Below are 15,649 nucleotides of genomic sequence, written 5' to 3'. Positions count from 1 at the left end.
TTTCATCAGGGATTTGCATCAGTTTCATTGAGGATTTTCATCAGTTTCATTAAGGATTTGCATCAGTTTCATTGAGGATTTTCATCAGTATCATCAGGGATTTGCATCAGTTTCATTAGGGATTTGCATCAGTTTCATCAGGGATTTGCATCAGTTTCATTAGGGATTTGCATCAGTTTCATTGAGGATTTTCATCAGTTTCATTGAGGATTTTCATCATTTTCATCAGAGATTTGCATCAGTTTCATTGAGGATTTTCATCAGTTTCATTAGGATCTTGCTTCAATTTCATTAAGGATTTTCATCAGTTTCATTAACTCATTCGGCCCCAATCCCACCTGTAAGTGTGATGAGGCTGTACTCTATTTCCGAGCTCTGCAGCATCAGGGTCATTTAAGATAAACCAAAGTGGGTGGTATTACAAAAATGCAGACAGATATAGCTCTACAATGATACCAAATAATCTGGAAGTTCTAGTTGCACTACAAAATACAGAGGGAAAAACATAATTTTTTGGACCTTTTTTTTTCATCCAAAATTTGCTTGTGGTCGGAATGCGATTTTGTGTCCAGATTTTAGACCTGTTGGCCTCAGATCTGAGGCAGACTGGTATGAACTGCACACAAACAGGTGAACCTTTACAAAAACTAGGATAAGGTGGGCATTTGGAATAAAGAGTGGTCTCCATATGAAAATGATGGGTCCATTAAGCAAAAATAAAAAAAATAAAAAATTCAAGAACTCCAATTTTTACCCTTCTGCTCATGCACAAGCAAAATAACCAGTGGAAAACTGATGTTTCTAATACAACTAGGCATTAGTGTCATGGAAAATCTGTTGAAAGCTGATGTATTACGATGTATTTAAAAATTGCACCCAAAATGTCTTTCCTACTCGCATTTCAGGCAAAAATGACAAAAACTCTGGGGCAGAATGAGTTAATGGGAGAATTTTGGTGACATCACCAGATCTGAATATTACTTATTTATTTGATCATTTGTGCATCAGTATTAAACATAAATTACAAAAATAGACATTCTTTGACAATTTCTAAGAAATTTCCCTAAACTTGGTTAACTCATTTGGCCCCAATCCTGCCTGTAGGGTGATGAGGCTGTACCCTATTTCCAAGCTCTGCAGGATCAAGGTCATTTAAGATACACCGAAGTGGGTGGTATTACAAGAAAGCAGACAGATATAGCTCTACAATGATACCAAATAATCTGGAAGTTCTAGTTGCACTACAAAATACAGAGGGAAAAACATAATTTTTTGGACCCGGTTTTTTTCGCCCAAAATTTGCTTGTGGTCGGAATGCGATTTTGTGAATGGATTTTAGACCTTTTGGCCTCAGATCTAAGGCAGACCGGTCTGAACTGCACACAGACAGATGAACCTTTACAAAAAATAGGATAAGGTGATCATTTGGAATAAAGAGTGGTCTCCATATGAAAATGATGGTTCCATTAAGTGAAAATAAAAAAAACAATAAAGAAACAAGAACTCCAATTTTTACCCTTCTGTTCATGCACAAGCAAAATAACCAATGGAAAACGATGTTTCTAATACAACTAGGCATTAATCTCATGGAAAATCTGTTGAAAGCTGATGTATTATGATGTATTCAAAAATTGCCCCCCCCCCAATTTTCCTTTCTCGCATTTCAGGCGAAAACGACAAAAACCTCAAAGACCAAATGAGTTAAGGATTTGCATAAGTTTCATCAGGGATTTGTATCAGTTTCATTAGGGATTTGTATCAGTTTCATTGAGGTCTTGCTTCAATTTCATTAAGGACTTGCTTCAGTTTCATCAGGGATTTACATCAGTTTAATTAAGGATTTGGGGCCACTAAATATCTGACTTGTCTAAGTTATATGTTTCAGGGGTTACAGAATCAGACAGTATTGCATGTAGGATGGATATATGCATCTTCCTCTTGGGTACAGACCAAATAAGTGGTTTTAAAGCTACAACCTGTGTTGTAAATAAACAAATAAAAACCTGCTAGGCCATTGTCAGATGTAGCTGTGTATAGAGTTATTGTACTGTTGCTGACTGGTTATCCATGTTCTTTTTACAAAAAATATGGAGCTTGTGTGTGTGTGTGTGTGTGTGTGTGTGTGTGTGTGTGTAAGCACACATGTGACATCAATTTCTGCTTCATTACAGGATACAAAGTTGAAACCTCTGGCCTTTTAGTTGATGGTCTGTACATGTGCAGAACATTTTATCATGTTGATCTTCCCTGGAGATGGAATTTGTGGCTTGAGAACAGATTTGTATCTGTGTAAATATGGCCTACTTGTACAGGGTGACAAGTTGTGAGGTATCAGCCCTCTATTCCAGCTTGTACAGGGTGACAAGTTTTGAGGTATAGGCCTTCTCTTCCTACTTGTACAGTGTGACAGGTTTTGAGGTATAGGCCATCAGTTCCTACTTGTACAGTGTGACAGGTTTTGAGGTATAGGCCATCTGTTCCTACTTGTACAGTGTGACAGGTTTTGAGGAATAGGCCTTCTCTTCCTACTTGTACAGTGTGACAGGTTTTGAGGTATAGGCCTTCTCTTCGTACTTGTACAGTGTGACAGGTTTTGAGGTATAGGCCATCTGTTCCTATTTGTACAGTGTGACATGTTTTGAGGTATAGGCCATCTGTTCCTACTTGTACAGTGTGACAGGTTTTGAGGTATAGGCCATCTGTTCCTACTTGTACAGTGTGACATGTTTTGAGGTATAGGCCATCTGTTCCTACTTGTACAGTGTGACAGGTTTTGAGGTATAGGCCATCTGTTCCTACTTGTACAGTGTGACAGGTTTTGAGGAATAGGCCTTCTCTTCCTACTTGTACAGGGCGAACTATGAAACCAAATGTTCTTGCACTAGTAGTCAGTCTATACACATCCACAGAGTAAAAACTCACTTGTAATTGAGCTAATGTTACAAAAAAATTGCACTCCTTTTAGCTCATGTGTGAAGTGTTGATGGTAAAATCAGAGATTTTGAATGTATATACTGGTATAAATAATCATTAAACACACAAAAATGTATGAAAATGCATGATAAAAACTTTTTAAACTGCTTGACATTGCTCATTAAAACAAAAAAACACAAGAGTTTATCTTATTTACAAAGTTATAAATCTTTTGTATGGTCAGACTTTCATTCTATTTTTGAGCAGAATAACAGACAATGAGGTGAAAATTTCTGTTGATTAGCATCCTAGTGTAGATCTTGTATCCATTTGTGTCCATCCAACAGCCCCACAAGAATTTGGGTTATGTAAGATAACTAAATTTGGAATTGTTGGATTTTAACCAAATTTAGTGTTCAATTTTATATTTCTGAGATTTTGAACTATTCTTATTTTTAGCCATTTATGTCTTCATTTACAGGAGTTATATCCCCCATTTGCCAATTTTCATTTTCACAGCAAGGAAAGCTGGACTTAGATCAGCTTTGGTATGCAGTTTTATAGTGAGGAGACCTTGAATGAGTTTGATTTTCAGCATTTTTAGAATTATTTGCAGGAGTTATGTCCCCTAATTTCTCACCTTCCAAACTTGGGTTTCCACAGCATAACTTTGCCAAGGTTTCTTGGATGTCAACCAAATGTGGCATTATATGGATGATACTTCAATGAAATTATCTGACTTCTAAAATGTGTTTATTAGAGTTATATCCCCTTATTTCTTCACATGAGTTCTTCTGTAGTACAGCCTTTACCAGGGTTTGTTGGAATTGATGTAAATTTGGTATGGTGTTTTATATTGATGAGAAATTGAGTTTGATTCCATGTTACCATTTACAGGAGTTATGCCCCATGAGTGCCTGTTTTCTTGACTTTAGTTGCTGCAGAATTTCTTTACCATGGATTGTTGGATTTCAACCAGATTGACATGCACCTTTATATTGATGAAATCTTGATTGAGTTAGATTTCTAGCATTTCATGTCATCATTTAGGGGGTTATGCCCCCAAACTTTGGTTTCCCAAACATTTCTTTGTGTAAGGTCCTCCCATACAAACTGTAGCGAGTGGGGCCCTTTGTGATTCACCCATTTTTAATAGATGTAGTTGTCTTTATATAGTGGGACATTTTGTGATGCAGCCTTCTCTGATAGCTGTAGTTGTAATAGTGGGTCACTTTATGGTGCACCCATCTCTAATATGCCTTTTTGATAACTTATTTCTTATGTGAGGGAAGCTATTCAGCACTGACAATCACTTCCAGGGACTGTGAAAATCAACAACAGTCTAAGGGGATAAAGGAATCTTAGAAATTGATATCACATAGAAAGACAATTCTTCAAAAGGTATGATGATATGATATATGGTTAAATATTAGAAATGATAACATTACTTCCATGAAAATTGTATTAAAATATTCCTCTGTGATTAACACAAGCAAGATTGGTTATCTGTTGTAGCAAAAGCCTCCAAATTACAAACTTTTACAATTTATAAAATGGGTCTCCAGTTGGAAGAATATAGAAAATAAAAAGTATCAGATGTTAAAACAATGCTTTGGCTGACAAATTCCACTACCTCTTTGAATTCTTGAGGGAGGCTAGACTTCTGACTGGATTTGATTAAGTAATAATATTACATATGACCTAATACTTTAAAACATCAACATTTAATGACAAATAAGAACATAATACTTGTAAAAAATGTAATTATATTTGTTAGCAAAATTATGAACAAATTTGAACTGAATAAAAGATTGGATAGCTACCTAAGCTGATTTCAAATTCCATCCATTTGCAGCTCTTTCATATATTATGTGAAACATATCAAAAGCATTTTCATTTATTAAACATCAGTGATCACTTTTCTTTAGATACTTCTTGTACTTGTAATATTTAGATTGTCTGTCTCCTAGGCTGTGTTTTTTTTTTCACTTCTCCCTCAGGTGTCTGTTAAATATGATGGCCTCATATCTAATAGAACATTGATGGTACTTGACTCACATGCCTAATATGTATAACCTGAGTATGGGTATTTTCAATAAGTCTTATTCTATTTTGGTAGCTAATCCATTTTTTTAAAATAATTTAATTAGATTAGCACTTAGCATCAAGTGAACTGGAGAAATATGACACTTGCAAACTCCACCAATGTCCTGACTCAGTCATAGTGCTTTCTCTTTCTTCAGTTATTTCAGCAACTATTTGTTATGAGCAATTAACTGTTTCAGTATTATTATAATGTGTAGACTGTATCTTTGATTTTATGAAAGTACAAATGGATGCTCTGATGGATTGTAGATGGATATTTATTTTTATATGAATGGTTACATTTCAGGGTGGGAGTCGAGGAAGAAGAGCAAACAGTGAATTCTGTAAGTATTCTTCATTCCAGGATTATTAACTATTGTATATTATCTCCTGACTTTACAATTCAGCATTTTCATATTCCTTCCTCCCCCTCCCCTCCTCCTCATCCAGGACAGAATCCAGTCAAATCCTATTTACAGTCCATTTAAGAGGGTTATATTTATATGATATCCCATCCCCCAACCCTTTTTTTAACTCTTCATTTTGAATCAATATCAGTGATCCACTTTTTAATTTATTGCAGTATAAGCATTTCTGGAATAAGGTAATTTGATTAGAGACTTTGCAGATTAATATTTCAGGCTGATATTGCCCAGAGTTCATTTCATGGTTGGTGCATGTTTTCTTTTAATAGTTTTAGCTTTTCTACTCCAAAAACACTCCCTTTCACCCACTCTCAACACCCCCAATGAAATGTTAAATTCAAAGGAATTTCGTGTTATATTTAAATGGTTCTACCACTTGTCTTTTTTTCTTCCGACATCATCTTCTCACATCATCACAGATTCAGATTGACTTGAATGTTTTCAGCCAGCTACTTTCATAACTGAAAATACAGACTGTAGAATTGATTTTACTACCACTCCACAGACTGTAGAATTGATTTTACTACCACTCCACAGACTGTAGAATTGATTTTACTACCACTCCACAGACTGTAGAATTGATTTTACTACCACTCCACAGACTGTAGAATTGATTTTACTACCACTCCACAGACTGTAGAATTGATTTTACTACCACTCCACAGACTGTAGAATTGATTTTACTACCACTCCACAGACTGTAGAATTGATTTTACTACCACTCCACAGACTGTAGAATTGATTTTACTACCACTCCACCCACCAGTCTGCCACATCCAAGAACTGACCATTGATCTGTCAGTAGTGATTGCTGTTAAGATCCAATTAATCTCACACACATTGGGTACTTAGATGTATTTTTGTTGAATTATAACTTTGAACATTGATATATAAAAGAATTAAGGGCAGAAATGAAATGTGTAGGTTAAATGCACTGTCAGGAGGCTGTTTCATCTTTGAAAATTTCATCTGTAAATTTGAAAAATATAAAAAGGAACATGCTGAAGGAGCAGGATGAGATAAAGGTCTTCTGTGGTAGAGTCTGTTCCACACTGATATATGCATTGCTGCAATGGTAGTTCGATCAGGCCCTGCTCTCACAGAGGTGCCACGCATTAGTAATTTTTAAAAATATATCTGTAGAGAGATAGTAATTTTAAAGCAGTGGAAGAAAATTTTAAGTTTAGTATCATATAAAACTTATTTAAAAGTTTTATTTCCAAATGACATGCTCACAGAGGGCCCTGCATGTACATCCAAGGAGGTTCCGCAAAAATGATCCAATTTGGGCCCCTCTTTGCTAAGGCCATTACTGATGTACACACACACCACATGTGGTCACTTGACTCGTCTTTTGGTACTGACCTGACCTTGGTTGCTTTGATTTTATTGACTCCATGTGCACAAGAGAAAGTTATTGCTTAAATTTATTAAAATCAATGAAAGTTTCTAGTTTTCCATTGGGTGGAATTAATACTAAAACATTTGTTTTAAAAACATGTTCAGATTTAAAAACGTTAAAATATATTGTAATTATTTGCAGTTTTTAGCTCTTACAGTAATAAGTCTAATGTGCTTATAGTATGGCCCTGCATCCATTGTCCATTGTGCCGCTCAAAAGTAAATGTCTCTGATCCAATTTTAATTACAGTTATGGGTTATTTTACCAAGTTCTCAGACAAGTGCCATAACGTGAAAGGGCCATGCATATTAATGAGATGACTATATATTTAATTATCTAACCTTGTTACAACTCTGGAGGCATATTTTCTAATCCAAGTTTGAATATATGCTTGTATTATTAAGATCTCTGTTGAGTTCAATAATGAGCAAAATCAACTTGTATTACTTGGGTGATCTTGCATGTGATTGGGTGACTTTGTTGCCATTCTGGAGGCTGTATTTCACATCTGATTGGCTGACTTTGTTACCACTCTGGAGGCTGTATTTCACATCTGATAGGCTGACTTTGTTGCCATTCTGGAGGCTGTATTTCACATCTGATTGGCTGACTTTGTTACCACTCTGGAGGCTGTATTTCACATATGATTGGCTGACTTTGTTACCACTCTGGAGGCTGTATTTCACATCTGATTGGCTGACTTTGTTACCACTCTGGAGGCTGTATTTCACATATGATTGGCTGACTTTGTTACCACTCTGGAGGCTGTATTTCACATCTGATTGGCTGACTTTGTTACCACTCTGGAGGCTGTATTTCACATCTGATAGGCTGACTTTGTTGCCATTCTGGAGGCTGTATTTCACATCTGATTGGCTGACTTTGTTACCACTCTGGAGGCTGTATTTCACATATGATTGGCTGACTTTGTTACCACCTGGAGGCTGTATTTCACATATGATTTTGATCAGACTTGAAATATACATTTATATTACTAAGATCTCGAATGAGTTTGGTAATTAGCAAGATCCAGGCATACTTGAAATATAAACTTATATCATCAAGGTCCTTGGTGGGTTCATTGATGGGGGAGATCCATGCATATAAACAAGATAATCTTGCATCTGATTGGCTGATCCTGTTTACCATCCTGGAGGCCAGATTTACAGTCTGATTCTTATCACACTTTGAATATATGCTTATATCATCTAGATCATGTAGAGTGAGATACATGCATATTAGTGAGTTGATCTTACATCTGTTAGGCTGAGCTTGTCACCACTCAGGGAGTCATATTTTTTATCTGATTTTGAACAAACTTAAATATGGACTTATCCTGGGTTTTTTATGGGTTTCATCATGGGTGAGATATATGAATACTAATGTAGTGATGTTGAATCTGTTTGGCTGACCTTGTTACTACTCAGGAAGAAATTTGTAATTGATTTTGATAAAACATGGAAAGACTTGCTCCCATGGTTTAGTGGTTAGAATGTCCACCTCCTATGTGGGAGGTTGCGTGTTTTAACCCCAGTTGAGTCATATCAAAGAGTTTTTAAAAAATGGTACTAACAGCTGCCCCGCTTGGCACTCTGCATTAAGAACTTTAGTGTTAGGACTGGTCAGCCTGGTGCCAGGATAATGTCACTGGGTTGAAAGAATCTGGATATAGTTAAGTAGGTCAAATCAACTTGATATAACATTTTACTGCGATAGAGCTGTGACATCATCTAGGTCAATGATGAAAGCCCTAACACATTAAGTGAATGCTTCAGTATGGCAAATTTCTCATAACAATGAATTTATTTTGACCCAGAATTGCTTGTTATAGCAGTGGACTTCTGTACATGGTATTGCTTCTGATTTGTGTAACATTAGTAATAAAGTTCCAAATCTTGATACATTCATGTAAATTATGAAAAAGCATGAGAGTTTCTCCATTTTAATGGTCTTATGATACAAGAAAGTTATAAGACCTATATGTGATGTTTGTTACTTATAAGGAGACAGGCTTGGTCCTATATTTATAATAGCTTGCTCTTATATTTATAGTGTTTTGATCCTGTATTTATAATAGCTTGATCATGTATTTATAATAGCTTGATCCTGTATTTATAATAGTTTTATCCTGTATTTATAATAGCTTGATCCTGTATTTATAATAGCTTGATCCTTTATTTATAATAGTTTGAACTTATATTTATAACAATTTGATCCTTTATTTATAATTGCTTGATCTTATATTTATGACAGCTTTATCCTATATTTTTTATATTGATCCTGTATTTATGATAGCTTGATCCTTTATTTATAGCAACTTGATCCTGTATTAGTAATAGATTGATCCTGTATGCATTTACCCTTGCATATCTTTATATTCTTGTTCCAGGCTGTATCATACCAGAGACAGTATAGCACCATGCAGAATTCATCAGAAGCACAACTACAGTCAGAGAACACCTCATCGGTTTGTTTTTCTTTAATCTCAGGCTTATGTCTTGATTTCTGGTTGTGGGTTTCTCTAAAAGCAAGATGTGGAAATTTCTCTCATCATGAAAATATAACTAATTTTTTGCATGCATTTTTCTCTCATACACATAAACTCATGTCTTTTCTCCATACAAAAATGATATTGAAAGTATTATTACTCATATTTGTTTACATCAGTGTCAGATATACAGCCAAGTTTTTCCACTAATATTTCCTTTTCCAGTTTCTGACTTATTATCATTTCTAAGTCACCACTCTGGTGGCCTAAGTGGTTAGAGCATCCACCTCAGATTCCAGAGGTTGTGGGTTTGAACTCCGGCTGATTCATACCAAAGACTTTTTAAAATGGTACTAGCATTTACCTCACTTGGCGCTCAGCATCAAGAAGCTAGTTTTTGGACTGGTCATCCTGGTGTCAGGGTATTGTGATTGGGTGGGACATGATGTTACATGTCCGTGGCATGAAACCCAGTGCTAGACATCACTATAAACTGCCACTCTGCAGACAGCTTAGTGATATGACTGAACAATTGTTAAAAGCTAAATCCAAATCGCACACACACACACACACATCATATCAGTGAGCTTTCACTGGTGGTAATGTCAAAGTGCTATTTTGATTAAGTAAGTATTCTTAAAGTGGTTTAGTTTTTGTGCATGTATTTGGAGACATGAATCAACATTTTCTCATAAAAGATGCATTAGAAGCCTGCATATGCATGCATGTGTCTCTGCACCTGTGGATACATGCACATGTTTGTGAATGTGCTTAATACATCCTTTGTTCACCCACTCGTAAATTCACTGTGTTCCAGCATTCACTTGTCCCACACAAAAAAGACAATTTTTTTTCTTTTTTAACCAAACCTAAGGTTTTCAGAAACTTAAGCCACAATTGTGACATATAAATAGAATACATGTGTAAATGGAACTTGCATCCTGTCAATAACATGGCAGCTTGCCTTTGTAAATGTTAATTTTGCTGTGAATAAATTCTCTTTTATTGAATAGACATTTAAATAAAATAAATCTTTTTTTTATTGAATACACATAAGTAAAATGCATGTATCTACTCATCCATTTTAAAGCCTAACCTATACCTTAGCTTCAACATTTTACTTTCCTAAAAATATTATCATAACAACTATATTACAGTGTTGTTTTATTCAATTTATTTTATTTGAAAATCAGTTCACTTTAATCTTGCTTTGCAGTTTCTAACTGAATAAACAGTAAGTGAGCGTAGCAGACAATCTTGTTTAATCAGCAGATTGATCATTTTTCTGTGTTAATACAAGCATTGTTGGTCAGTGAACAATCAGAACTCTTTTTCCACAAAAATAACTAACTTTGGACATGTACATTATTTGTAAATTTTCTGATACGTTTTTGCATTTGGTTTGGGTGTTTTGCATCTTGTATAAGTGATGTTTTTTCTGAAGTCATGGATCATGGTGAAGGGATGCATCTTCACTTGTATTACACTCTCATCACAAAATTATATCACTTTGACCAATATATATTTGTGTATGACTTTAGTTCAGTTTTATGTTTTAAGTTTATTTCTTAATTGCTGTTCATGCTAGAATAATCAAACTAAATGATTGTATGCTTCTTTGTTTGTACCACACCCTTTTAGAAAAAGGAAGTTACTGTGATCTACAACTTATATTTTACTGGCTAAGGTTATAGGTTTTTAGAACCTTGTATATGTACTTTTATGCTAAGAATCGTGAAACTTAGTGAGGAGTATGTTTTGATGAATGTACCCTTATGGAAGTGTGTCATTGTGATCCATATTTCTTGCTTCACTGACCTGGATTCAAGTTTGTAATTTAAGTTTCTTTCTCAAGCACTATTAGTACAGCACCTTTGCAACAAAAGGAGGTCACTGTGACCTACATTTCACAATTTACTAGTTGAGTTTTTGCAATTAGATCATAATACATGGCTTTTTTGCATCCTGTATAAAAGTGTTATACTGGAATCATTATGGTTGGCAGGTGAATGCATTTTTATGAGTACCACATAAAATAAAGTCATTGAGGCCCATATTTCATGCTTAAATTTGTTTTAATTTTTTTATCCTTGAATCATTTAACTAAATCATGATATACATCTGTTATTACCACACCTTTGCAGAAAGGTCACTGTGACCTACATTTCAAAGTTAATGGCTTAGTTTTGGCATTTAGCTCATGACTTGAGAGGTCTTTTGCATGCTGTGTATAAACTATTCTTGATAAGCACAACTCGCACATTGCCAAAGTCAGTCGTTATGGCCCACATTTTATGCTTCCTTGACTTGGGTTACATTTTGTATTTGATGTTCTTTTCTTAGGCACTGTTCTTACATGAATCATGAAATTGATGATATGCAACTCTGTTATTACCACACCGTTACAAGAAGCTTGAGATGACGTATATTTAATCTTTTATTCTCTTTGGTTGCATTTTGCTCTTACCTACACTTGTTTGGCATGCTATATTCCAACCAACTTTCCTTGAATTATACAACTTTATGAGGGATGGCTGTTGACAAGTAATACACACTTATTCCAAAATGAGGTGAAACAATGAGTGAATGATGAGGTAAAGAATAAATGAAAACCAGTAAATGATGAGGTAAACAATAAATAAAAAATAGTAAACGATGAGGTAAAGAATAAATGAAAAACTGTAAATGATGCGGTAAAGAATAAATGAAAATCAGTAAATGATGAGGTAAACAATAAATGAAAAACAGTAAAGGATGATGTAAACAATAAATGATAAACTAAATGATGAGATAAACAATAAATGATAAGCTGTATATGATGATGTAAACAATAAATGATAAACTGTAAATGATGATGTAAACAATAAATGATAAACATTAAATGATGATGTAAACAATAAATGATAAACAGTAAATGATGATGTCAACAATAAATGATAAACAGTAAATGATGATGTAAACAGTAAATGATAAACAGTAAATGATGATGTAAACAATAAATGATAAACAGTAAATGATGATGTAAACAATAAATGATAAACTGTAAATGATGATGTAAACAATAAATGATAAACTGTAAATGATGATGTAAACAATAAATGATAAGCTGTATATGATGATGTAAACAATAAATGATAAACTGTAAATGATGATGTAAACAATAAATGATAAACAGTAAATGATGATGTAAACAATTAAGAGTTTAACGTTTTTTCTGAGTTTATCATGGTATAAACTGTCAGTTGCCAACTCACACTGCAAATAAGGCCCAGAGGGCATTATGTAAGCTGAGTCGGCAACTGACAGTTTATACCATGATAAACTCACAAAAAACATTAAACTCTTATAATTGAAATTTCATTTATTCATTATGTTATTTTGTTTGCATTATTACAAAACAGAAATCTTAATTGAGCGTAGTAATACATGTTTTGGGGTTTTCTGTTATATAGCTATTTATAGCACTTGGGATTGTCATGCTTGATCGTAATAAGGTCATCATAATACCAGCCCTTCAACCAGTGGCAGCCAAATTTATTCAATTATTTTTTTAAAATTGTTAGAATGTTCTTTTTCTTTAATGCTTACTTCATATCTGCCTTAACTAGCAGTATTTATCTGATGCTGTACACGTGACTCTATTTATAAAAGTGGGTATTCTTAGAAAAGTAGTTCTCCTTACAGTTCCTACAGAAATAAATGCAATTCATTTTGATCACGTGGTAACATTTTGACCAATGGAAATGTTACTTTCCTTTACCAGCTACTGGCATTACAATTATTAAATGATAAACAGTAAATGATGAGGCAAACAATAAATGAAAAACAGTAAATATTGAGGTAAACAATAAATGATAAACATTAAATGATTAGGTAAAGAACAAAATTGAATGGTGATCAATGAGATAAACAATAAATGATGAATGGTGTATGATGAGATACAAAATAACTGATAGATGAACAGTAAATGAGGTAAACAATAGATGATAAAAATGTAAACAATGAGGTTCTTGCTTAAAAACAAATCCTAAATAAATGCATGAACAGTAAATGCAGAAATGTTCAACAATAAGCACTGAGATTGTTGCTAAAACACAAACACTAAATAAATGCATGAACAGTAAATGCAGAAATGTTCAGCAATGAAGATTGTTGCTAAAACACAAACACTAAATAACTCCATGAACAGTTGATTCAGAGATGATCAACAATGAGCACTGGGATTGTTGCTAAAACACAAATACTAAATAAGTGCATGAACAGTTTATTCAGAAATGATCAACAATGAGCACTGAGATTGTTGCTAAAACACAAATACTAAATAAATTCATGAACAGTTGATTGAGAGATGATCAACAATGAGCACTGAGATTGTTGCCAAAACACACATAATAAATTCATGAACAGTTGATTCAGAAATGATCAACAATGAGCACTGAGATTGTTGCTAAAACACAAATACTAAATAAATTCATGAACAGTTGATTCAGAGATGATCAACAATGAGCACTGGGATTGTTGCTAAAACACAAATACTAAATAAGTGCATGAACAGTTTATTCAGAAATGATCAACAATGAGCACTGAGACTGTCGCTGAAACACAAATACTAAAATAAATTCATGAACAGTTGATTCAGAGATGATTAGCAATGAGCACTGAGATTGTTGCTAAAACACAATAAATTCATGAACAATTTATTTAGAAATAGTCAACAATGAGCACTGAGATTGTTGCTAAAACACATACCAAATAAATGCATGAACAGTTGATTGAGAGATGATCAACAATGAGCACTGAGATTGTTGCTAAAACACAAATACTAAAATAAATGAATGAACAGTTGATTCAGAGATGATCAACAATGTGCACTGAGATGGTTGCTAAAACACAAATACTAAAATAAATGTATGAACAGTTGATTCAGAGATGATCAACAATGAGCACTGAGATTGTTGCCAAAACACAAATACTAAATAAATGCATGAACAGTTGATTCAGAGATGATCAACAATTAGCACTGAGATTGTTGCTAAAACACAAATACTAAATAAATTCATGAACAGTTGATTCAGAAATGATGAACAATGAGCACTGAGATTGTTGCTAAAACACAAATACTAAAATAAATGCATGAACAGTTGATTCAGAGATGATCAACAATGAGCACTGAGATTGTTGCCAAAACACAAATACTAAATAAATGCATGAACAGTTGATTCAGAGATGATCAACAATGAGCACTGAGATTGTTGCCAAAACACAAATACTAAATAAATGCATGAACAGTTGATTCAGAGATGATCAACAATTAGCACTGAGATTGTTGCTAAAACACAAATACTAAAATAAATGCATGAACAGTTGATTCAGAAATGATCAACAATGAGCACTGAGATTGTTGCTAAAACACAAATACTAAATAAATTCATGAACAGTTGATTCAGAGATGATCAACAATTAGCACTGAGATTGTTGCTAAAACACAAATACTAAAATAAATGCATGAACAGTTGATTCAGAAATGATCAACAATGAGCACTGAGATTGTTGCTAAAACACAAATACTAAATAAATTCATGAACAGTTGATTCAGAAATGATCAACAGTGAGCACTGAGGTTGTTGCTAAAACACAAATACTAAATAAATGCATGAACAATTGATTCGGAGATGATCAACAATGAGCATTTAGATTTTAATCTTAAACATACACATTAAATAAATGCATTTCAGGTGCACATGAATTGCAAATTTGAGGAACATAAATATTTCAAGGCCTGTAGGCAGTTAGAATATTTTGCCTAAACACAGAGGAAGACATTATTTCAACATATTTTATAAAAGTTTTATTAGTGGGTAGTGGAGGAGGAAAAACGGGTGGTAGTGGTAAAATAAAGTGGAAAAAATAACTCATTTTATTTAGTAGGGTCCATTTCAATGCTTGATACCCGCAAATTTATACATGGGACTGACTTTGACCCCAGGATTCATCATTAACCCAAAAGTGATTGAGCCCCAGTGTCAGAGCATAAAACTTATTTAGATTCCCACCTGATAACCATGCTTTGCTAGCATGAGAAAATAGACTTACCCAGCTGTCTGTTTGCCTTGGGGAAGTCCTTACCCCAAGGACCTACCTAAGAGGCTCAAAATTTAGGGTTGAGGTTTAAATACGGCACTACAGGGATACATGCTTTAGAAATACAAAGGTTTGTAATGAGTAATTGTGACAGGATGAAACTGAAATTAGTAATTGTAACAGGATGAAACTGTAATTAGTAATTGTAACAGGATGAAACTGTAATTAGTAATTGTAACAGGATGAAACTGAAAT

General features: G+C 34.0%; 1 protein-coding gene across 1 annotated transcript in view; it reads left to right on the top strand.

The window, feature by feature from the left end:
* LOC149799216 (sodium/hydrogen exchanger 9-like) overlaps nucleotides 1–15,649 on the top strand; it is an 85,959-nt gene that overhangs the window by 58,208 nt on the left and 12,102 nt on the right. Inside the window, exons 13-14 of the mRNA XM_089958484.1 lie at nucleotides 5,306–5,342; nucleotides 9,215–9,292. Of these exons, the coding sequence (XP_089814610.1) occupies nucleotides 5,306–5,342; nucleotides 9,215–9,292 (115 nt within the window). The remainder of the gene's footprint in view (nucleotides 1–5,305; nucleotides 5,343–9,214; nucleotides 9,293–15,649) is intronic.

This window comes from Sinohyriopsis cumingii, chromosome 5, assembly GCF_028554795.1.
Source record: "Sinohyriopsis cumingii isolate HCF-2022 chromosome 5, ASM2855479v2, whole genome shotgun sequence".
NCBI classification, from domain to species: domain Eukaryota; kingdom Metazoa; phylum Mollusca; class Bivalvia; order Unionida; family Unionidae; genus Sinohyriopsis; species Sinohyriopsis cumingii.
This window is presented reverse-complemented; position numbering and strand designations above follow the sequence as displayed.